General features: G+C 54.8%; 1 protein-coding gene across 1 annotated transcript in view; it reads left to right on the top strand.

Moving 5' to 3' along the window:
- The window catches only part of CREB3L1 (cAMP responsive element binding protein 3 like 1), a 33,816-nt gene extending 10,777 nt beyond the window's left edge, over nucleotides 1–23,039 (top strand). The window contains exons 2-12 of the mRNA XM_008146769.3: nucleotides 8,069–8,297; nucleotides 11,232–11,416; nucleotides 13,969–14,047; nucleotides 14,939–15,096; nucleotides 15,969–16,118; nucleotides 16,270–16,328; nucleotides 16,474–16,542; nucleotides 18,465–18,564; nucleotides 19,452–19,578; nucleotides 21,875–22,142; nucleotides 22,323–23,039. Coding sequence (XP_008144991.2) covers nucleotides 8,069–8,297; nucleotides 11,232–11,416; nucleotides 13,969–14,047; nucleotides 14,939–15,096; nucleotides 15,969–16,118; nucleotides 16,270–16,328; nucleotides 16,474–16,542; nucleotides 18,465–18,564; nucleotides 19,452–19,578; nucleotides 21,875–22,142; nucleotides 22,323–22,359 — 1,461 coding nt within the window. The 3' untranslated portion in view covers nucleotides 22,360–23,039. The remainder of the gene's footprint in view (nucleotides 1–8,068; nucleotides 8,298–11,231; nucleotides 11,417–13,968; nucleotides 14,048–14,938; nucleotides 15,097–15,968; nucleotides 16,119–16,269; nucleotides 16,329–16,473; nucleotides 16,543–18,464; nucleotides 18,565–19,451; nucleotides 19,579–21,874; nucleotides 22,143–22,322) is intronic.
- The last annotated feature ends 299 nt before the right edge of the window (nucleotides 23,040–23,338 follow it).

Below are 23,338 nucleotides of genomic sequence, written 5' to 3'. Positions count from 1 at the left end.
ACCAGCCCTGGCACTTAACTCCAGTGTCCTGAGCTGTCCCACAGGGTTCCTCTGGCCACTGCCTATGGACCAACATCTCCGGCAGCCAGACCGTGGGCTGCTGTGCCATTCGTGGTGCCAGTCACAGCTAATCCCAGCCCTGGGCGGCAGCACTCACTGCCATCACTCCCTCCTGCCCAGACAGTACCTGGCACCTTCCCCAGGGTTGGGCCACAGCACATGGGCTGCCTCGCCAGAAGATGCCAGGGGCTGGTCGGGAATCTGCAGGCCAAGGCTCCACTTTCCTGAGGACCCATGTCCTGCCCAGGGTCAGGAGGGGGAACTGGAGGGCCAGACTAACAGAGCTGGGGGCTGGAAAGAATGCACCCCAGGACCCTGTGCTACACAGAAGCAGCCTCCGGTGGGTGCCAGCCTGCCCTTTTCTCTGTCCCTTCCTTCCTCTAGTGCACATGCCCAGGAAACCTCAATCCCCATATTGCTCCCTTCTCCGGTTCCAGCCTTCACTATCCCAGCCCCAGAGGAGCCTGGGACTACCAAAGTTCCCTTGCTGGGGGTCACATGACTCAGTCATCTCAGGCACGTGGCTTGGCACAGTCAGCATTTAGTCTGTGGTCGTGTGAGATATTGCGTTTGTTCATGTGAGGGTGTGCATGACCACATCTGTGACTTTGTCTGGGGTGACTGCCCGTGTGTGCACATATATATGGGAGTCTTTCTGTCTGTCACATCTGAGGAGTGTGTCCTCATTGGGTCTGTTAGTGCCTGCCAGTGTCAGCTGACTAGTGTACGTGCAATACCCCTGTGCCAGGCTGTATATGGAACTAAATGTGTCCATGGGGTAGATCTTACATTGGATAGTGTTTCCCTGTGTAAATAGGAACCTCACAGCCCATATCCGTGTAGCACGTGCACAGGAGTGTGTGTGTGTGCGTGCGCACCCATACACACACAGAAGTATTTCTGCTTATTTGGACTTGGGCTCTGTGGTGAATAGTTCAGCAGGGGGGAAATATGAAACCTCAGCAGCCGCCTGCCCTGGGCCTGTGGGGAATGGGGTGTGAGGTTGGAGGTTGGAACAGTGTGCTCCCCTTAATCCCCATGCCCTGCCAGGAAGACTCAGAGAGAGGCTACCTCCTGGGACAGGGAGAACCGGCTCCATCCCTTCCCAGGCCTCGGAGAGGCCAGGAGAGAAAAGGAGCCCACTTTCTGAGGAGCCTCAATAGGAGCACAGATTATAACTAATGGAAAACTGAGGCCTGAGGAGGAAACACTACCTGCCCCTGGGTCTCCCGAGTCTGAGTCCAGGGCCTTTTCCCCTTCACAGAACTGCCTTCAGATCCAGGTCTGCGAAGGCAACCCCCAGTGCCTGGATGGTGCGGCTTAAGGGGGGGGGGGGCTCTCTGACAACCCAGGGGCCCACCTCCCCTCTGCTAAGCCCCTCCCTGCTCTCTCTTGACCCTACACCACACATATATACATTCTCTGGGCACAGCAGTGACTCAGACTGGTGGCCCTTCAGCCTGAAATGGGGTCAATTTTCTAGTGACCACCAGGCAAGTAACCGTCCTGGAATGTATGGGTCAGTGTGTGTACGGGGGGGTGGAGAGTGGGGGCCCAGCCTGTGGGGAAAGGGAAATGGAAATATAAGAAGACTCTCCTCCCATCTCTCCCCAGAGCTCACTCTCTCAGCAGGAATGTCCGGGCTCGGGATTCCCCCCTCTCCTTATCCCACAGCTCAGCCTGACCCACTCTGGTCTCCTCCCTCTTTTCCCGAAGCACAGACTGAATCAGCCTGGGTCAGTTCCGGAAGGGGCAGAAACCAGGGGTAGGGGTGCAGGCGGGGAAGGGGAAAGGGGCGCTCTGAAGCTGCCTTCTCCCACACACACCCTCTGCAGACAGCTGCACCCCCAGAGCGTTTCCCTCTCTCTGCATTGACCCAATGGAGGAATTAGGGGTGGGAACAGAGGAGCTTCAGACGGTCCTCCTGCCGGCCCAGGAGGGTCCCCCTTCCCCCACCAGGGACCAAGACCTGGCTGCCCCATTCTTGGGCCCGCGGTAGGATTACTGTAGGAGCGGCATAAGGAGCTGAGCTGGAAAAGCTGCAAAGACACTTAGGAATTGGGGTCTGGCCTCCCCTTCGAGCCGGGGACGTCGGAAGAGACGCTTCCTCTCCTTTTCCCCCTCACTTCCCTCTCCTCGCGGTGGGGGTCGAGAGAGCTCAAAGGGGTCCTGCCTCCGCTCCAGGGGCAGAAAGGGACCCGGGGCCAGAACCAGAACACCCTCCCCTTCGGGTACACGCGCGGTCCGCGCAGCCCGGGACCGCCCTCCGCGCAAGCCCGGCCCGCCTCCCGCCCCTCCCTCCCCAGCTGCTGCCGCCGAGGGCTCCTCGCAGCCTCCTCCCATTGGCCAGGAGCTCCGCGGATTCCACCAATGAGCAGGCTGGGTTCCCCGCGGGGCGGCTCCGAGCGCGGGGCCCACCGGATCCGCGTCCTTCTTTACATTTAAAGGGCCGGCGCCGGAGACCAGCTCGGGGAGGGGCTGCAGCCGAAAGGAGGGATGCGCGCTGGGAGAGCCCGGGACCTCTCCAAAATAGTGGAGCCGGCGCTGGCTGCGCGTGGCGGCCGAGAAAGAGCTTGTATTGGCACGACTGTAGGAAAAAGTCTTTAACGAGGAGGGAAACAAATCATAATACAGTATTTCCTTCTCTTGCTTCTCACCCCCCGCCCCACCTCCCCACCCCAGTTGCCTGGAAAGGCACCTCCACAGAACGCTCACCCCGGTTAGAATCCGACACCCCCCACCCCAGAACTATGACCCACGACCCCCTGCCATTTATAGATTCCTGCCCTCCACCCCCAATAAATTCCCCCGGATACTCTGAATTTTCTGTGTGTAAACCGGAGGGAGAGCTGGGTGACCCCGGGGGGTGGGGGGGACAAGAGGCGCTGCTGCAGCTGAGATCTCCAGAGTGGGCTTCCCAGGGGGAGGGGAGGGGGGGTGGGGAGACGACGAAGAAGTGAGAGGACAACAAGGAGAGGTGCCCCACATCCTGTCAGCCCCAGAGCTATGAAGAACACCTCCCCCTCCCCCCAACATTACCAGTTCACTGTGTGACCCTGGGTAGGTGGCCTTCCCTCTCTGGATCTCGGTTTCTTCATTAGCTAATAGGGGAGGAGGGCGTGGACCATGAGCTTTCTTAGGTCCCTTTCTGCCTCCAACCTGATGATATAAATCAACCATAACTGAGCTCCAGGCACCAGATGGAAGTATGGCTACAAAGTCCTCTAAAGTGAGTCCCTCTGGCGCGCTTCCAGGAGCTGAGAGTGGGCCTGGGGGTGATGGGACGTGCCCATTGTTGCCACCAGAGGTGGGCCCAGCACACAAGAAAGCCCTGAGCGATGGCTGGGTTTTCTGAGTGTCCTCCACCCCCACCCTGCCCCTTGGCCGCCCTCCCCTTCTCCTTGGCTCCGACTCTCTGGAAGCTCCATCCTGCTGAGTCTTGGCTGCTGTTTCCAGCAGGTGGGGTGGGGGCTGCTCACAAAAGGGGGCCAACGGAGCTCCCTCAGCAGGTTCCAATGGGCACCCCAAAAGGGGTCTCTGAGAAGGACCCGGCTCATCTGGCTGGAGCCAAGGCCTTCAGAGACCCCAGCCCAGACTGGAGAGAGCATCTTTCTTCTCCCAGGCCCCAGGGACAGCTTGGCAAACCCTTATCGCCTGAGAAGCAGCTGCTGGAGAAATACCTTAGCAGCTGACTCACTGCCCTGTCCTCTCTTTACAACCCCCTCCCATTGGGCCCCACACCAGGCCTGACAGGGAGGGAAGAAGGAAGGGAGGGAGGGGGAGAAAAAGAGAGAGAGAGAGAGAGAAGGGACAAAGCGACCCCAGCTGGTCTGGCCCAGACGCTACAGAGGGTGTGGCTAGCACAGTTCTGGATGGGTGGTTGGGGGAGGCTGTACCCTGTAAATGGTCTTCATCTGGGATCACAGTTATTCTTAGAGACTTGTTCAGCTGAGGCTCTGACCTCCGGGCACTGCCTCCCCCAGGCATTGATAGACAACTGTCATACTGCTGGCACTGCCCTCTGGGGTACAAGGCCTTGTCACCCGTCACAAGATATAGACCCTGCCTCAGGGAGTTTACAGTCTGGCAAACAGGCAATTCCTGAACTGGGCAAGGACTGGGTAATGAGGAGTTGTGCACGATTCCCAGTTCTCCTTGGCTCCCTGGGCCTCAGTTTCCCTGTCTGTCAAATTCAGATATGCAACGTCCTATCTCACTGGGTAATTGTAAGGATTGAATAAAATAACGCATGTGGAAGCACAACAAAACATTGGATAGTAATGATAAGCTCTGGCCAACTGGGAAAGGAGAGAATACCTCAGTCGGTAGGGTTTCTGGACTCATTTTGCCCTGGATTCTCTGATCACAATTTGTTTGGGGGGGGAGTCCAAACCACCTTCCCCCATGGGCTTCAAGCTCAGCTCACTTCAGGCCCAGAGTTAGGCTTTTCTTTATAATAATGGCTCACAACTACATACTAGGCACTGTTCTAAGTGTTACATGTACTTACTGCATATATGTATATGTGTGTTATATGTATACATGTGTTATATGTATTTACTCCTTTTGTCCTCATAATCCTTTGAGGTGAGTAGTAAGCACCTGACAAATATTTGACCCTCATGACAACAACAACACTGTGAGATAGGAACTATTATTCCCCCTAACCGATGAGGAAACTGAGGCACAGAGAAGCAAAGTAACTAAGCAAGTAGTGGAGCGAGGGATCAACAGGAAGTCTACCCAACTGCAGAGCTTGTGTTCATCCCCTGCTCCCCGCAGACTGATTGATGCTGGCGGCCCTGACCCTCATGCTCAGATGGGGCTTTTCTGCTCATCCCTCTGCATTGGAATGGGCTCCGAGGAGTCCATGCCAGACAAAGCAGACAGCTCCAGACTGCAAACCAACCCCCCAGAAGCCAGTCCTTAACCCTTTACCAGATGGGGCTCCAGGGCAGGAAGCAAAGCCCCCCTCCATCATCTCTACCAGCCCACCAGCAAATTCAGTCAGTAAATAAGGAATAAACAACAATAACATTTCCTTACATACTTATAATTCTTTTTAAAAATATATTTTTATTGATTTCAGAGAGGAAGGGAGAGGGAGAGATAGAAACATCAATGATAAGAGAGAATCATTGATTGGCTGCCTCCTGCACACCCCCTGCTTGGGATTGCCTGCAACCCGGGCATGTGCTCTTAATCGGAATCAAACCAGGGACATTTCAGTCCGAAGGCCGATGCTCTATCCACTGAGCCAAACCAGCTAGGGCCTTATAATTCTTTAGAGAGAAAAAAATAAGCCTACTATGTACCATCTGCTGGGTGCTTTATTAATAAGAGGTAACATTTGTTGAGTAATTACTATGTGCTAGGAACTGTTCTAAGTTTCTTTACAAGTATAGATGACCTTGAACAACACAGGAGTTAGAGGCACCACCCCTGTGCAGTAGAAAATCCATGTATAACTTTTGACTCCCCCAAAACTTAACTACTAATAGCCTACTACTGACCAGAAGCTTTACCAGTAATATAAACAGTCAATTAACACATAGTTTTATATGTATTGTATACTGTATTCTTACAATAAAGTAAGCTAGAGAAACAAAAATGTTATAAGAAAATCAAGGAAGAGAAAATACACTTACAGTACTGTACTTATCAATATCCTAAGGCCACGTCCTCTGTTTACAAGATGAAAAAAGTCCACATATCGTGGACCTGTGCAGTTGGAACCCATGTTGTTCAAGGGTCAACTGTATTAACTTGCTTAATCCTCACACTAATCCTGGTGGGGAGGAACCATGTAAAGTTCCCTGTGCCAAGGAAGAAATGAAAGAGAGAGAGGAAAATTCGCTTTCCCAGGATCACAGATACCAATATTTTCCAGGCTTTTTTGTTTATAAGAAATACTAGAGGCCCGGTACACGAAATTTCGTGCACGGGTATGGTCCCTAGGCCTGGCCTGTGATCAGGGCCATCTTCCCTGGCTGTCCACATTATAAAGTTCCCCATTTGCCATCAGGTGATCAGAGCCTGAAGACCCGGGGGAGGGACCAAGAGGTCGGCTGTTCCCGCCTACTCACTGGCCCCATCCCTGTTGCTATTCACCCTCTGGTGCCACCCACATCCCCCACCACCCACCCCCGGTTCCCCATTCACCATCAGGCGATTGGAACCTGCCAGCCGAGGAAAGGGACTGAGAGATGGTCAGTGCACCTCATAGTGACTGGTCGAGCAGTCATTCTGGTCATTCCGCCCTTAGGGTCAATTTGCATATTACCCTTTTATTATATAGGATAGAGGCCCGGTGTATGGCTGGGAGTTGGCCGGCCTGCCCTGATGGGGCCCCGGATCAGGGTGATGGTTCCTGCTGGGGGTGGGGCTGTTTGCAGGCCAGCCCTGCCCCCAATCAGGGTGGGGTCCCCGCTGGGGCATGGGGCCATCAGGGGTGAGGGACCACAGGGGTTTACAGGCTGGCCACGCCCCCAATTGGGGTGAGAGTCCCTGCTGGAGGATGGGGCCAGCCAGGGCGAGGGGCCTGGGCAGTTTGCAGGCTGGCCATACCCCTGATCAGAGTGGGGGTCCCCACTGGGGCCTGGGGCTGGCCAGGGTGAGGGGCCGCTGGCGGTTTGCAGGCCAGCCATGTCCCCAATCAGGGTGGGGATCCCTGCTGGGGGGCGAGGCCGACCGGGGCAAGGGGCCACAGTCATTCTGGTCTTTGGTCGTTCTGGTCATTCCACCATTTCAGTCGCTGGGCTTTTATTATATAGGATATTTTACATCATCACCACAAACATACACACACACATAACTGAGATAAAAGTTTGCACTGGGTATTTAACTTTTCTGTGTGCTGTGCATGCTGATATTCTGTACTCTATTTTGTTCTGTTTTATTTCTTCTTACATTCTGGTCATGGCCTACTAAATTGATCCCACAGCCCGTTAATGAGTCAACACCGGCAGTTTGAATGACACTGAGTCTGGCTAGAAGTCCCAAGACCAAGGCCGGGGATTCGAACCCAAGTAATATGGTTCCAGAGCCTATTCTCTTGGGATAGAGAATGGCTTAGAAAAGGGGGACACTGAAGGCCTGTGGACAGGTGGGGACTGTACTAAGGAAGGAAGTGAAGGCCTTGATAATCCTACCTTGACTCCCAGCAAAAGTCACTAATACTGCCATTGGGATGCAAACTTGCTGCCATAGACATATTCTTTTTTTTTCTTTTTAAATTTATTTTTCAATTACAGTTTACACTCAATATTATTCTGTATTGTTGACTATAGTTCCTGTGCTGTAATCTACATCTTTGTGGCTATTCTGCAACTACCAATTTGTACTGTTTAATTCCTTCACCTTTTCACCCAGCCCCCCAACATCCCTCCCCTCTGACAGCTGTCCGTTTGTTCTCTGTGTCTGTGAGTCTGTTTCTACTTTGTTTGTTTTGCTCATTAGATTCCACATATAAGTGAAATCATATGATATTTGTCTTTCTCTGACTGGCTTAATTTCACTTAGCGTAATACCCTCTATGCCCTCTAAGTCCATCCATGCTGTTGCAAAGACATAGTGACTCTTTAATTAGTCCTCCCATGAAGGAAGTAGAGTGGACCGAGAGACAGACTCAGGCAATCTAAGTGATGTGACCAAGGTCACTGAGCCAGAACTAGAGCCCTGAGTCCTGTCGCCTGGTCCAGGGATCCTTTCACGCCATCTCCAGCTTATCTTTGAGGGTAATGACATTGAAGCCGGCGATGGCAGCAGAGGTGGGGGTGGAGGTCATGTGATGGCTGGTGCTAGTGATCATAGAAATGATCATAGTTGGTACAGGTGATGTGGGTGGTGGGAGGTGCCAATGCTGGTGGTGGCATTAACGATGGCGGGAAGGGTAATGGGGATGTTGCAGGGACAGTGCTGGTGGTGGCAGGGCTGGAGGCACCACCACAGCCGGGTCTGAACCCTTTTCCCAAGCTAAACCGCCCCCCACCCCCTCCTCCTCCCCTAGCACTTCCCTGAGCACCTGGACCACTTTGCGGAGAACATGGAGGACTTCTCCAACGACCTGTTCAGCAGCTTCTTCGATGACCCGGTGCTGGATGAGAAGAGCCCTCTACTGGACATGGAACTGGACTCCCCCACGCCAGGCATCCAGGCCGAGCACAGCTACTCCCTGAGCGGTGACTCTGCACCCCAGAGCCCCCTTGTACCCATCAAGATGGAGGACACCACCCAAGGTAAGAAGGGTGGAAGGGCCCAGGACAGCACATGCACATAAGGCCCAGGAGGAAAGGAAGCTTTTTCAGGACCACGGGGGGCACTGGAGGCTGAGACTCCCACCCACAGATACCCCTCAGGGAGGCTGTGCGGCCTTCTTGTTCTCCCTCAAATCAAGCCCATGTGGGCACTTCTCAAAAGCATTTGCTGCTGACTTAGGTCAGTGGTGGGCGAGGGGTGGTTCCCAGACCGCAGCATCACCTGGGAACTTGTCAGAAATGTCAATGTCAGGTCCCACCCAGACCTGCGGGATCAGAAGCCCTGTGGGTAGGGCTCGGCCTTCCGGGTGATTCTGAAGCACACTTGGGCCCAAGAAGCATTGCCTCGGAGGAAACAGTGCGGGGAATTAAACAGTAAATGTGGACAAGTTACCAAGCCTCTATCTAGAGCCTTCCCACCCCTCCTACTGTGACGTCCTCCGAGATGCGACCTGGGAGACACTGCTGCACCCACTTTTATTACTGAAGGGAGAGTTCTCTGAAGCTCCCCTCGCCCCCTGCCTTGCCTTTAAGCAAAGGGCCCTTTGAGTCTTTCCTCTCAGGTTCAACATTCGAGAACTCCAGACTGTTGCCCACCTAGAAATGGCCTCTGGGCAGTCTGGCTGGGTGATCATGGACACATCTCCTGGCTTCTATGAGCCTCAGGGTCTTCATCTACCCGTGGGAATAGCAGTAAACATTTCTACAGTGCTCTCCAGTGTCCAAAGTGCTTTCATGTTCATGTTCTCATTTATTGCTCACAACTCAGAGGTGAGGAAGGAATCACTTTCACCATAATCCCTATTTGACTGATAAGGACAATGAGCCTTTAGGAAAGCTGAGTTGTTTAAGTCACAAACAGTAAAATGCAGGTTAGGGATTTGGAAGCAAGCAAGCCCGCTGATTCTAAGCCTCACACCCTCGCCGCCACCACATTTGCCAGCCTCAAGGGGGCAGCAAGGGGGTCCTGGGTTTGGAACCAAACATCCTGATGCTTCCACCAGCTGCTGTGTGATCTTAGGCAAGTTTCTTAACCTCTCTGGGCTTCTGTTTCCTCAGTTATAAAATGAAGATTCTATGTGGCTTGACATAGAATTCTGGGCAAGGTTAAAAATCCCAGCACATAATATATATCAACTAGAGGCCCAATGCATGAAATTCGTGCAAGGATCTCGGGTCCCGCAGCGCCACGGCTTAGTCTGGAAGGTCGTCCAGTCTAATTAGCATATTACACTTGTATGATTATAGATAATTACTGGCTATTTTCATTGTGCCTATAAAAGTCCTCTTGGTACTGTAGTGCTTCTTATTCCTTTCCCCTCAGAGCTCAATGGTTTTGAATGGTTTTCTTAATGTTCTCATCTATTAAATGGGGGAAATAGTGGTGTCTGTCCCATAGAATTTGGGGGAGGAATAAATGAACTCATATGTGTCAAGGGCTTACAGCTGTGCTCAGTGAAGAAAGTGTGAGGTGCTTTTTAGGGTCTTAGAGGTTCCCCTGGGGCAGAGACAGACCTTTGTACTGCCCCCCCCCAACCCTCGCCCTGAGGGCAGGGACATCTCTTGAGGTTTTAAGTGGCTCCAGGGCTTGTGGTTGCTGAGGTCCCAGCTTCCCTCGGTGTCCTGGCCGCAGGGAAGAACTCTGAGGTCACCTCAAGGAGGCCTTGGGCACAGCCTGGGGAGGGGCAGGGTGTGGGATGGGCACCCTCCCATGGCGGGCTCTCCCTCCACCCCCACATGTCCAGCCCAGCAACTCCTTGAACACCCCCAATCTATTTTTAGAGTAATTTATTTGTGGGCCCTTTGCAGGGGGCAGTTTCCCGGAGGCCAGCGGGCTGGCCCTGTAATTTGGGAAGATTGTGGGTGTTCCAGGAGCCAGGGGCAGCCTGTGGCCCAGAGCTGGGGCTCTCCGGCTCCCAGAGGGTGGGGCCTGGCCTCTGAGGTGGGATCAGGCAGCCATTGACCCCTCTCCCCACCCACAGAGGGTCCCAAAGGCCAGAGTCCCCTTATAGTCTTTCCTTTGCAAGCTGGCCGCCCAGACCCCCGCCTTACCAGTGCTTCTCTGACTTCCAGGTGGGGCCAGCCTGAGCTGGGGTGGAGGACTGTGGGCACCCAGCAGGAAAAGGGGTGATGTCTGCCATCCCTGTGGCCCAGGTGAGGCCAGGAGGCCCACTAGATAGGCAGGAGGTAGACGCTGCCTGGGAGACCTGAGCATCATCCCTCCCCCCACCTCCTCCCGCCCAATCACCAGGTCCGGTGACTGCTTCCTTCTAACTATGTCTGCAGTGCGCTCGGTCCTCTCCATCCCCACTGCCACTGCCTTTGCTCAGGCCTTGTCTTCTCTCGCTGGACCATTTCAACCGCCTCCCGCGGGTCCCTGCCTCTAACTTGCCGGCCCCAGTCCAGTCTTCACACAGAGGCAGAGGGAACTTTTTTAACATCACAACTCTGAACATACTTAAAACTCTTCAGTGCCACCTCATTACCTTTAGGACAAAGTCACAGCTCTGAGCGCAGCCCCCCAGGCCGTGCCGCCCCTGCCGGCCACTCTGACCCCATTTCCTTTCCTTTTCATTCCAACTGCGTGTGACTCTCACTAGATGCCCAGAACCTAGCACAGTGTTACTGAATAACAACAATTATATGAACAATAGTACCATTTATTGGACATTTATTTACTTCTTACCAGACACGTTTACAGATGAGAAAACTAAGGCTCAGAGAGGTTAAACAACTTGCCTAAGGTCACACAGCCAGTCAGGAGGGGTTCTGGTCTGTTGTCCAAGCCCAGTCTATTAGCTGCTGAATGAAGAAGATGCCCCCCACTTCTTCTGGCTCCCTGCGGATAGGGGGGGGGGGTGCTGAGCCCTGTGCTCCGGGAGTCCCCTGAGCCTGGGTCCTGCCCCCTTCCCCCAGATGTGGAACATGGAGCCTGGGTGCTGGGACACAAATTATGCTCCGTCATGGTGAAGCAGGAGCAGAGCCTGGAGCTGCCCATGGACCCTCTGGCCGCCTCCTCAGCCATGGCTGCCGCTGCTGCCATGGCCACCCCCCCGCTGCTGGGCCTCAGCCCCCTGTCCAGGCTGCCTGTCCCCCACCAGGTGAGCCTGGGGACTGTTTTGTAGGGGCTGAGGGAGGGGCAAAGGGTGGGGTGGGGGGTCTCTGTGGGAAGAAGTGTCCAAAGCCCTGTGCACTCAGGGTTCCATGAACAGGGAGCAATGTGACCCTCAGGACCAAGGGTTGGCACTCCCAGACGGGCCTCTGCCTCCCCCTTGGGCCGCCATGCACCACCTAGAATGCGCACAGACCATCGAGCCCTCACAGTAAGCTGGGGCCCTCCCCGTGCGTAGGCAAGGCTGACAGGACGCAGGCAGGGCTGGCGTTGGGCCACGTCCAGAGTCCCAGAGATGGAGACAGCCCAGGCCACTCAATTTTCTCAAAGCGTCGGCATTTTAAAAAAAGAAAGGCCAACATGGAAATATAAAACTTGTGCTTTCAGTTGTTTGCATTCATGAGATTAATATCTTCAACCCACGTTCTCATGCTACCCCTACCCCCTACGAATGAATAGATATAACATCCTTTGGCTATAGATCCAAGATGATACCTGAAAACCCTTCTGAGAATGTGAGGCCCAGAGCCCAGGCCCCTGGGAGAGGCCCTGCCTGGGTCCCAGCTTGGCTCTCACTTGTGCTCTGGGCACATGCCACTCCCTTTTCCTCAGCCTCCTTCTCTATAAAATGGGAGCGTGAGCTACCAGGTGCCTCTAAGGAGCTTCTGTCCCTGGGTGGTCTTAAATCCTTGGTCTGGATTGGGCCAGCCCTGCCCCCTGCTGGCCACACAGCTCAGAATCTGGCCACAGGCAGACCTGTCAGCCCCTCCCAAGCCCTCCAACCCCTCCACTGTCCACCAGGATTAGGGTTGGCTGCAGATGTGCAGGGTCTTTTTTTTTTAAATATATACTTTTATTGATTTCAGAAAGGAAGGGAGAGGGAGAGAGAGATAGAAACATCAATGATGAGAATCTTTGATCGGCTGCCTCCTGCACGCCCCCTACTGAGGATCGAGCCCACAACCCCCAGGGCATGTGCCCTTGACTGGAATCGAACCTGGGCCCCTTCAGTCTGCAGGCCAACACGCTATCCACTGAGCCAAACCGGCATAGCTGGAGGATCTTTTTGAAAAATATATATGTTTTTATTGATTTTTTAGAGAAAGAGATATAGAGAGATAGAAACATCAATGAGAGAACATTGATCAGCTGCCTCCTGCACGCCCCCTACTGGGGATTGAACCTGAAAACCTGTGACTTCTTGGTTCATGAGTCAATGTTCATCCACTGAGCCGCCAGCTAAGCGTGGAGGATCTTTTGTGATCAGACCCGAGACTGGCTCCGCAGCACCTCGGGCCTTGCCAAAGCACGAAGGGAAGGCAGGACTGCAGCAGCCACCAGAGGTGGAAACTGAGGCTCAAGGGGTTAAGCAACTTTCCCCCAATCACAGTCACAAACAGAGGAGCTGCACCCCCAACTCAGACGCCAGACTGAAACCCCACCTTCACTCCAGCGAGGTCACAACACGCTAGTGGAGGCAAAAGAACCAGGAGTTGGTGAAGTGCCATCGCCCTTCTGCATCGCAGTCCCCTCATCTGTCACTTGAGGGCTGAGCTGGGGTATAGACAAGGGAACCTACCAGGTCCCCTCCCCTCACCTTGAACCTTCTGTGATTCTTACTCATCTGCCTAAACTTGGGATTCTGTGTCCCACCCACAATATCACGACCTCCCTCTGCTGGCCGCAGACCAAGGGAAAAGATGGTCCTGAAATCCAGCACCCAACACAGCGCCTTCCTCAGAGAGAACACGGCTCCCATGCGTGTTGACAGCCGTGTGTAGGAAGCCATGCGTGGTCCTGAAATCCTATCTGGAACTGGAAGTTGGAATATAAAGAAATAAGATGCCCTAACCAGTTTGGCTCAGTGGATAGAGCGTCGTCGGCCTGCGGACTGAAAGGTCCCAGGTTCGATTCCGGTCAAGGGCATGTACCTTGGTTGCGGGCACATCCCCAGTGGGAGGTGTGCAGAAGACAGCTGATTGATGTTTATCTCTCATTGATGTTTCTAACTCTCTATCCCTCTCCCTTCCTCTCTGTAGAAAATCAATAAAATAAAAATAAAAGCTTATCACTTAAAAAAAAGAAAAGAAATAGGAATGCATGTTTGTTTAAAGTGTAAACCAAATTCTGTCAGTCCCTTGCTTAAAACCCGTTAGGGGCTCCTCGCTGCTTCCAATTCTTTTGTCTGGATTCCACTGCCACCCCCACCCCACTCTGATCATCTGGTCTTAGTTCCTACCCCTCCATCCCCACACACATTCCTACATTCTGGACACCCTGAGTACTGCCAGTTTCCAGACCCGGCCATGCTCTGTGTGGCCCCTGGCCCTTGGCAGATGCTTATCCCTCTGCTTGGCTGAGTGGCTCCTCCACGCACAGGAACTTGCCTCTACTCCTTCTGGGCTATGCCCAGAGCTCTAAGCCCAGCCACCTCCCCAGTTCTGCAGGACAGGCCACCGGCCTCAGGGAGGGAGATGGCGGATGGCCTGGTGGGGGCGGCCCCAGGGGTAGCCGATGGAGCTGGACCTGTCTCTTCCTCAGGCCCCGGGAGAGATGACTCAGCTGCCCATGATCAAAGCAGAGCCCCAGGAGGTGAACCAGTTCCTCAAAGTGACACCAGGTAAGTGGGTCCAGGGAGGGACTCTTCCTCTCCCGTCCTGGGCAGACAGCATCCCTGCTACCCTGGTCCAGCCACTCACCTCCCTCAGCAACCCACCTTTCCCCATCATAGCCTCTCCTCCATGCTTGGCCCACTCCCCATCCATCCAGTTCCCTTCTTACCCAACCTCTGACCGTCATCACTGCTATCTACACCCTCACACCTTCTTCACTAATCCCCTGCCATTCACTAACTGCAGCTCATTTTATTGCCGTTCACTCATCTACCCATCTGTCTATCTGTCTGTCCATCCATCCATCCATCCATCCAGCTCTCCATAAATCTGGGCATTCTGTGCTGCCCAGGCTTCCCCCTGGCCACCTGCAGAGTGCCAGTCTTCCTGGTGCTGTGGCCACAGAGGGACAGCGTGGAGCGGGGCTGGGGAGAGCAGTGCTCCTGGCTGGTGGGCTGAAAGCCCAGTGCCTGCTGCCTCGTTACCCTGAAGTCAGAAGCGGAAACCCTGGGGTAGTTACAGCTTCACATTTGGGGTGGGAGGGAGGAAGGGCAGACTCCAGTCACCTGCTGGGGGTGTCGAACTGGAGGGTCAAACGCCCTGAACCCTGTGAAGCTGGGGATGGGGGAGGGCCTCCAAGAATGCAGCCTCACCAAGGATGAGGCTCAAAGGAGCCAGGCCTCTGGTGGCAGAGATGAGGTGGCGCCCAGGAATCGGCCTCTGGGATGTCAGCTCCCATCTCTCTGACACCACAGAGGGGCTTTGGATGCTACCACTGGTCGGGCCCAGCACTCTTGACCACAGCATCGGGGCTGGCGTAGGCCCATGCTCCGCTGAACACTGAGGTCCCAGCAGAGCTGAGTGCAACCCTGCTAACCCGCTTCCTCCGCTCTCCTCAGAGGACCTGGTGCAGATGCCTCCGACGCCCCCCAGCAGCCATGGAAGCGACAGTGACGGCTCCCAGAGTCCCCACTCTCTGCCCCCCTCCAGCCCTGTCCGGCCCATGGCCCGCTCCTCCACGGCCATCTCCACCTCTCCCCTCCTCACGGCCCCTCACGTAAGCCGCTGGGAGTGGTCTGGGCAAATGATTGGGTAAACCCACTCTGGCACACATCCAGTGGGGAAGGGTCTGGGGAGCCCCAATCTGATCCCCACCCCCATCAGAATTCAGAGAGGTGCCTGCCTGGCAGATGGGAGTGGGAATCTCTTAGTCCTACCTCGTGGTGAATAGGAAATAGGAAATAGGTAGGGAGGTCCAAGAGGCCTACCGAACCCACAGTGTGCAGAGCCAGGACTAGAATTTTTGGGGAGCAGTGCTCAGGAGGCCCAGAGTACCCAGGAAACTGGGCGAGGCCCTGAGCCCTGGGATGGGTGTGGAACCTTCCAAGCCAAGACTAGTGATATGAAGGGGTTGCCATTAAGGGGGCCCTGGACAAGTAGGTTTTGAGTCTATGAATTTCAGGGTGGGATCTAAGGAGCCCCCCAACAATGTACCGAGTGCCTAATATGCTGGGCTCCCAGCACCATCCTAAGCATCTGATACATATTATTGGATTTAATTCAGCTCTACCCCATTCCTTAAAAATATTTATTTATTTATTTCAGAGAGGAAGGGAGAGGGAGAGAGATAGAAACATCAGTGGTGAGAGAGAATCATTGATCAGCGGTCTCCTGCATGCCCCACACTGGGGACTGAGCTGGCAACCCAGGCATGTGCCTTGACCAAGAACCAAACCCTGACCTCCCGGTTCATAGGTCGACACTCAGCCACTGAGCCACGCTGGCTGGGCTCCACCCCCTTTTTAGATGAGGAAACTGAGGCTCGCGGAGTTGAGTGCTTTGCCCAAGGTCACACACAGAATAAACAGCAGAGCTTGAATTTGAACCCAGGGCTGTCTGGTTCTAACCATCATGCCCCATTTCCCACAGAAATTACAGGGGACTTCAGGGCCACTGCTCCTGACAGAGGAAGAGAAGCGCACCCTGATTGCTGAGGGCTACCCCATCCCCACAAAACTCCCCCTCACCAAAGCCGAGGAGAAGGCCTTGAAGAGGGTCCGGAGGAAAATCAAGAACAAGGTAAAGCAAGAGCCGGGTCCAGGCCCTGCCCGGGGCTTCCTTGGTGGGTGGGGGTCTCTGATCCCCTGGTGATGCCAGCTCTGAAATTGGGGGTCCCAGGAAGTGGATTTATGGCCATGGTAACCCCTCTTCCGGGGGCTTCCCCCTCTAGATCTCGGCCCAGGAGAGCCGCCGTAAGAAGAAGGAATACGTGGAGTGTCTAGAAAAGAAGTAAGGGTCCTGTGTGGGGAGGGGGGCCTGGGTCCCAGGGCTCCAGGGGCAGGAGGCACAGGGGCTGAGGTGCTGGTGGGCAGGACTGAGGGGGCAGCAGCACATCCGGGGCTGCCCCTGAGCCTGTGCCTGCTTGGCCCCGCAGGGTGGAGACATTTACATCAGAGAACAACGAGCTGTGGAAGAAGGTGGAGACCCTGGAGAATGCCAACAGGTGGGTGCTGCCCCCTGCAGAGGAGAGGTAACTGAGTTCAGGATGAACCCCAGAAACAGGAACCCTGCAGCCCGGGGCGCCAGCTTCCCATCCTTCTTCATCCACACGTAGCTCTACACACGTGGCAGGCTGATGAGAAGCTCTAAAGGAGATGGCACAGAGCAGTGGTTTTCGGAGCACGGTTCTCAGACCACCACCAGCAGCCTCCCCCGCGAACATGTTAGAAATGCTTATTATTTTCCAGGCCTCACGCCAGGGCTACTGAAGCAGGAACTCCAGGGAGGGGGCTCAGCAATCTACGTTTTAGGTAGCACTCCAGGTAGTTCTGATGCACCCTGGGGTTAGAACCACTGGCGGGGATGTTTGTCACTCAAAGTGAGCTTCTCAAACAAACAGCAGCAGCAGCACCGGGGAGCCGGTAAGAAATGCAGAATCTCAGGACTCTCCCAGACTTACTGAATCAGAACCTGCATTTCCGCAAGCCCGTTGGGTGACTCACGTGCACAATTAGGTTTTAAGAAACACCAGTGTACGCATAGCGCCGGGGCCTGAAGTAGCTACACAAAGTCGCAGCTCGGGATTCGTATTCCACTCTGCCATTTTGGCGATTGGGCCCAGCGTCTTTGTCTAAATGGAGACGATAGAAGCACCATCTCCCAGGATATGTGTAATGATTCAATGAGCGAGTGCAACTCAAGAGCCCAGCACTGTGCTTGGCTTTTAAGGATGCTCAATTCATGTTCGTTTTCCTTTTTCCTTTCTTTATTGGTATTATTCTGAATTCTTGATAGTGCCCGGCCATGAGTGCACAGTAGGTCTTTAATGATTATTTGCTGGGATTAATTAAAATAAATAGACAACAGCCCGGCTGGCGTAGCTCAGTGGTTGAGTGTCCACCTATGAACCAGAAGGTCACGGTTGGATTTCTGGTCAGGGCACAGGATTGAGGGCTGGATCCCCAGTGTGGAGCACGCAGGAGGCAGCTGATCAATGATTCTCTCTCATCATTGATGTTTCTATCTCTCTCCCTCTCCCTTCCTCTCTGAAATCAATAAAAATATATTTTTAAAAATAAAATAAAATAAAAACAATAGCTGGAAGGTAGCAGGTGCTCAACAGAAGGCTTTTCCCTTCTTTCCTTCCTTCTCTCCCAGCTTCTCCAGCGGGATCCAGCTACTCCCGATTGATCTGGAGAATGCCTTCCCTCAGGGAAGGGGACCGGGGAGCCATCACCCCTCACTCCTACACCTCTGGCCCACATTCCTCTCTGGCCCCAAATCTGGCCAGGCCCTCGGTGTTATTTCGCCACCTGCTGTACGTTATTTGAACTGCAACCCCCTCTGCCAGGCTGGGTGGAGGAAAGAGATGATTAAACGTTTGTTCACCAAGCTCGGGCTGAGCACCCGCTGTGTGTAGCCAGAGAATTCCACGCCCCCTGGGACCCAGTCATTACCCTCAGGGAGCCCACAGTTAACTGAGGAGGTTGGCACGGAAATCCATAAATAAACGTGTGACAGGTGTTGTGACAAATGTGAAAACAGCAATAAAAATTTAAAAATGGTAGTTACCATTTACCGGACACTCACTATGTACCAGGCAGCTGCCAGTCGTGGGTTGTGGGGTGTTGCGGCTGCCGTAGGGCCCAGGTGGGGCAGCCTTCCTCCAACCCCCACTTTGGCCAGGAGCATCCCAGGGCCCCCCCTGAGCTCCCCGAGGGTGACCCAGCTATCCACCAGGAGGCAGGCCCGGGTTCCCGAGCTGACACCGCAGAGGGCCAAGCAGGAGGCGACCTCTCCTGTCTTGACTGAAGTGGGCACCTGGGGGGCAGCCAGGTCTGGAGCCGGCCCAGGTGTGCGCTGGAGAGCAGGAGGCAGAGATGCCTGCGTGGTCAGAGCCTCTGGTGACCGCTGTGTCCCCCTCAGGACCCTGCTTCAGCAGCTGCAGAAACTCCAGACGCTGGTCACCAACAAGATCTCCAGGCCGTACAAGATGGCAGCCACCCAGACTGGGACCTGCCTCATGGTAGGTCTGCGTCCTCCGTTGTCAGGCCTCCGGAGGGCGTCTTCTCTGGGTTGCTTTCTAGGGGGGGCGGGGGCAGACCTTGGAAGGATTGGCAATATGATGGGCAACATCACCAAGGTACACCATCCCAGTGCCCAGTGGCCTCTCTCACCAAGTCCTCTGAACCTTCTAGAGCATGGCCTTCCCTGACCAGTTCTAACAGTGTGGTGTGCAGTGACTTCCGTGAACCCCGCTGGGAGGGGCAAAGTGGGGGGCAGCAAGGGAAATGCCACACCCTGTGGAGTGAAGGGCTGGGGGAGACACTCAGGACCTGTGGACTTGGTTCTTTCTGGAATGAATGGTGGTGAGAAGGCCGAGCAAATCTCTGAAAACCCAAAAGAGTGCCCAGCGTGTGGCTCAGGCCTCTGCTGGTCCCTCTTCCACCCTCTCCTGGACCTGCCCGCCTGGACACTCCCCGGGGCATCCCCTCTGGGACCCGGGCTGCCAGGTGGCAGAGCCATGTGTGGGCAGGGGTTAGTGTGTGTCTCGTGACTCTTAGCTCCTCCTGCTGAGAAGCTGCTGTGATCCTGTGTCCCCTCCCTTGTCCCAGCCCCAGTCCCTTTTCTTCCGTACAGATCCCTCCACCCTGGAGGTGACAACCCCCTGAGCCCCTTCCCTCTTTCTTCCAGGACTGCCTGGGCTGGGACGGCCCGAGCAGCCTCCTCCACCTTCTCCAGGGAGGGCGGGATACCCCGCATCTAGTGCTGGTGTTGGCTCTGGGAGCTGCTTTCTTAGAGAAATACTGAGCCTTTTGCAGCCATTGGTTTGGGGGCAGGAGGCCTGGGAGAGGCCAGGGTTGCAGCCCCTCCCTGCCCTGGATCTGACCACTACTCTCTCTCTACTCCCAGGTGGCAGCCCTGTGCTTTGTTCTGGTGCTGGGCTCCCTCGTGCCCTGCCTCCCCGAGTTCTCCTCCGGCTCCCAGACTGTGAAGGAAGACCCCACGGCCACTGACAGCGTCTACACAGCCAGTCAGAGTGAGTGCCCTGAGCCGGGCTGCCCTTCCCCAGCCCCAGCTTCTGGGCAGAAGCCAGGCCCAGGGAGGAGCCAAGTTTGGGGTTGGCATCATCTCATTCTACGTTCTCCTTTTACAGATGGAAAATGGAGGCTCAAAAGAGTCTATGATTTGTTCAGTGTTAGTTGTGGAATTGGGGCTACAGTGCAGACCCCCTGATTCTCAGCCTACCCAGAAGTGGCTAGGGGGTCAGTTTAGGGCAGTGGTCGGCAAACTCATTAGTCAACAGAGCCAAATATCAACAGCACAACGATTGAAATTTCTTCTGAGAGCCGAAAACCGACTTCTGCGCATGGGCCACGAAGTTTCAATCGCACTGTACGTGCGCGCCCGCACGTGGTATTTTGTGGAAGAGCCACACTCAAGGGGCCAAAGAGCCGCATGTGGCTCGCGAGCCGCAGTTTGCCGACCACTGGTTTAGGGGATAACAAAAACATTCCCACCTTTACCCCCATGTATTATGTGCCAGTGGGTTATGGGGCCTCTGGTAAGCACCATTGGTATTTCACGGCTGGGACAGCAAATGAGTTTCAGCTCAAGGGTCATTTCCAGTAAGACGGTGGTGGCTGCCTGAGGCTCTGTGTGAAGCAGGATTCTGAGGCACCACTCAGGATCGACAGGAAGGAGCGCCAGGGTCCATTGGTGATGTCTACCATGGGTAGCAGAGGGGTGGTGGTGGTGTGGGCTCAGGTATTCACCATCCCCTGGGGGATTGTGAGGTACCGTGGCTAAGAGTATGGAGCCTCAGAGTCCGTCATACCTGCCTCTGCCACTGCGTGACCTTGGGCCTGTGCCTTAAGCTCTCTAGGCTTTCATTTCTCCACTTGGAAATGGGAGTTACAGTTCCGCACTTACTGAGCATGGTTGATGTGAAGATTAAATGACCTGGTGAATGAATGCTCTCAACACATATGCAACACCTGGGTGGCGAGGGGAGAGCTAGTCTAGAGCGCAGCAAGGAGAGTATGGATTTCGCCAGGCAGAAGATACTGCAGGTAGACCTACAGAGGAACTTCCCAGCCACGTTTCATCACTTACCAGGAGCACGTCATTTGGCAGGGCAGGAGGAGGAAGAGGAACCAGATGGGCAATCAGAGAGCTAGGAGATGGGGAGAGTGGGTTTCCAGAAGGAGAGATACAACAGGGAGGATGAGGCAGGCCTGCGTGGCCTTGAGGAGAGGAAATGGCTGGCCGGTCAGGGGAGTGGTAGGGGAAGAGGAAATGGAGGCGGGGAGTGAGATCCACTCCCTGGACATGTGCTGTGTGGCTGGGCCTGAGAAGAAGAGAGCAAGACAGTTACGAAGAGGGTATACGGTCTTGGGAGCCACGTGTTGTTTTTCCAAGGCCAGAGCGGCCCTTGTGTATTTGTCGGTAGAGGAAGCCAGAACAGAGGGAGGAATGGAAGTGTGTGTGTGGGTGTGTGTGTGTGTGTGTGTGTTGGGGGGGGGGGGGGCGTGTTGATGAAGGAAACCAGAGTCAGAGGAGGCGGAGAAGGAATGAGCCCCTCGAGTGAGTGAATGCCGTGGGTGCAGGTCTGCACATCTGGGGTAGGGAGCTCTGGAGCAGGCTGGTGTGCAGAGCTGGGCATGCACCATTCCACGGAGTGCCTTTCACGTAGGTCAGGGCCGTGAGAGCCAGATGGGTGGTGGTGGGTCAAACTAGCATGGAACCACGTTCCTGATCACCTAAAACCTCCATTGCCTGCTCTGTGAAACAGGGCTGGAGTATCTGGTTCTTGGGTTTCGGAGAGATGTCCATTTTGATAAAGGCCAGAGGACTTGGCAGTGCCTGGCACACAGTATTCTCCAACCAATGGGTTTCCTTCCCCTTCTCTTCCCTGAAGGGCACTCTAGGGCCTAGAATGGGGAAGAGATTCACTCAAGATCTTATGGAAATTAGTAAGTGCTGGAAGTAGGATTCGAACCCAGCTCTCAGGTGGTGCCCTCTGCTTAGAAAGAGCTACTTTCTCTGGGTGTTCACTAAACACAGTTTCAATCACTTCCCCTACATGATCTCATTTAAACCTCACATCTCTATGAAGTTGGTCCTAGTATCCCTATTTTATAGGTGAGCAAACTGAGGCTCAGAAAGTTTAAAACAAAGGCCTGAGGTCACACAGCTTGGCATTGCTGGAGCTGGAATTCAAGCCCAGGCCTTTAAGATTCCAGAGCCCGTGTCTGAACTACTAGGCCATGAATGTGGCTGGGGTGGCGAGGGAGCCTCTTGGCACCCGGGCTCACCCTGCGCTCTCTCTCCAGTGCCCTCCCGAAGCCTTCTGTTCTACGATGAGGGGGCAGGCTCTTGGGAGGATGGCCGCAGCGCCCTGCTGCCTGTGGAGCCCCCAGATGGCTGGGAAATCAAGCCCGGGGGGCCAGCGGAGCAGCGACCCCAGGACCACCTACAGCATGACCACCTGGACGGCACGCACGAGACCACCAAGTACCTGAGCGAAGCCTGGCCGAAGGACATCCGTGGAAATGGCACCAGCCCCGACTTCTCCCACCCCAAGGAGTGGTTCCACGAGAGGTGGGTGGGTGGCCCTTCCCCTCCTGGGCTCCCAAGGCTCCACCTGCCCTCTGCCCTCCCCTGGCCCCCGTGTCAGCCACACCTTGCCAAGGCCCCATCCCTCCCCTGTCCAGGTCCAGCTTGCAGGGTGCTGAGCAGGTCCTCATTGGACAAAGTCTCTGATTTCCCTTCTCTCTCCAGGGATCTGGGCCCAAACACCACCATCAAGCTCTCCTAGGCCGTACCAGGACCCAGGACCCAGGACGCGTACCCCCTGCCATCCCTGAAGAGGGACTGTCTTGCTCGCTAACCCGGATCCGGCTTGTACCCCTGCCCCCTGGGGTGCCATCCCAGGAGAAAGGGTTCCACTTCTCCCCAGCCCTTCTTTGCCCCAGATCTCGACTGGAGCCCCCACATTTGGACTGTTCCCTCGGGCCAACCACTCCGATTTCACCCTCCCTCCACAGCCGTCTGTCCTCAGATAAACCACTCACTGGGCTACCCCCCTCCTTCCTCGTGATGACCAACACGACCACTGCCCTCCCTGCCCCCCGGCCCCCATACACACACAGACACACACGTCAACATGCCGACACACACATACGCTCCCCTCGCCCCCACTGTACAGAGACCAAGAACAGAAATTGTTTGTAAATAATGAACCTTATTTTTTATTATTGCCAGTCCCCTAAGATATTGTATTTTACAAGTCTCCCTCCTACCTTCACCCCTCCCTTGTTTTATATTTTATGAAATTAGTGCGGGCTTTGCTGTTCCCTGGCCAGGGAACGAGGGTTCCCCTCCCCGCCCTCACCTGGCCTCTCCATGCCGCTGCCCAAGCCGCTGGGCCTTTTTAATTGCCAAATTGCTTCATCCACCCGCTCAGCATATGCTTTAAGAAGGCAAAAGTAAAAAAAAAAAAAAGATGCAGCATCAATTCCTGACTTTGTGCCTTTCATTGGGGGGAGGGAGAGGTAGGACTGGGGGGCGGGTGACTGGGGTTGGGGTTGTTGGGAAGGCATTTCTATCGGGTTCCCTCTTCCAGCCAGATGCAGAATTCAAACTAGAAGCTCAAAGAGTTCTGTTGCAATTGCCCCACCCCAAGGCACCAGCTCTCTCCTGGTGCTGAGGACCGAAGCAGAGAGGCAGATTGGCCTTTAGGGATGGGAACTGCAAGTATTGAGTGCCTACTGTGAGGGACCCTCAGAACTGGCCAT

Source organism: Eptesicus fuscus, chromosome 13, assembly GCF_027574615.1.
Source record: "Eptesicus fuscus isolate TK198812 chromosome 13, DD_ASM_mEF_20220401, whole genome shotgun sequence".
In the NCBI taxonomy this organism is placed as follows: domain Eukaryota; kingdom Metazoa; phylum Chordata; class Mammalia; order Chiroptera; family Vespertilionidae; genus Eptesicus; species Eptesicus fuscus.
This window is presented reverse-complemented; position numbering and strand designations above follow the sequence as displayed.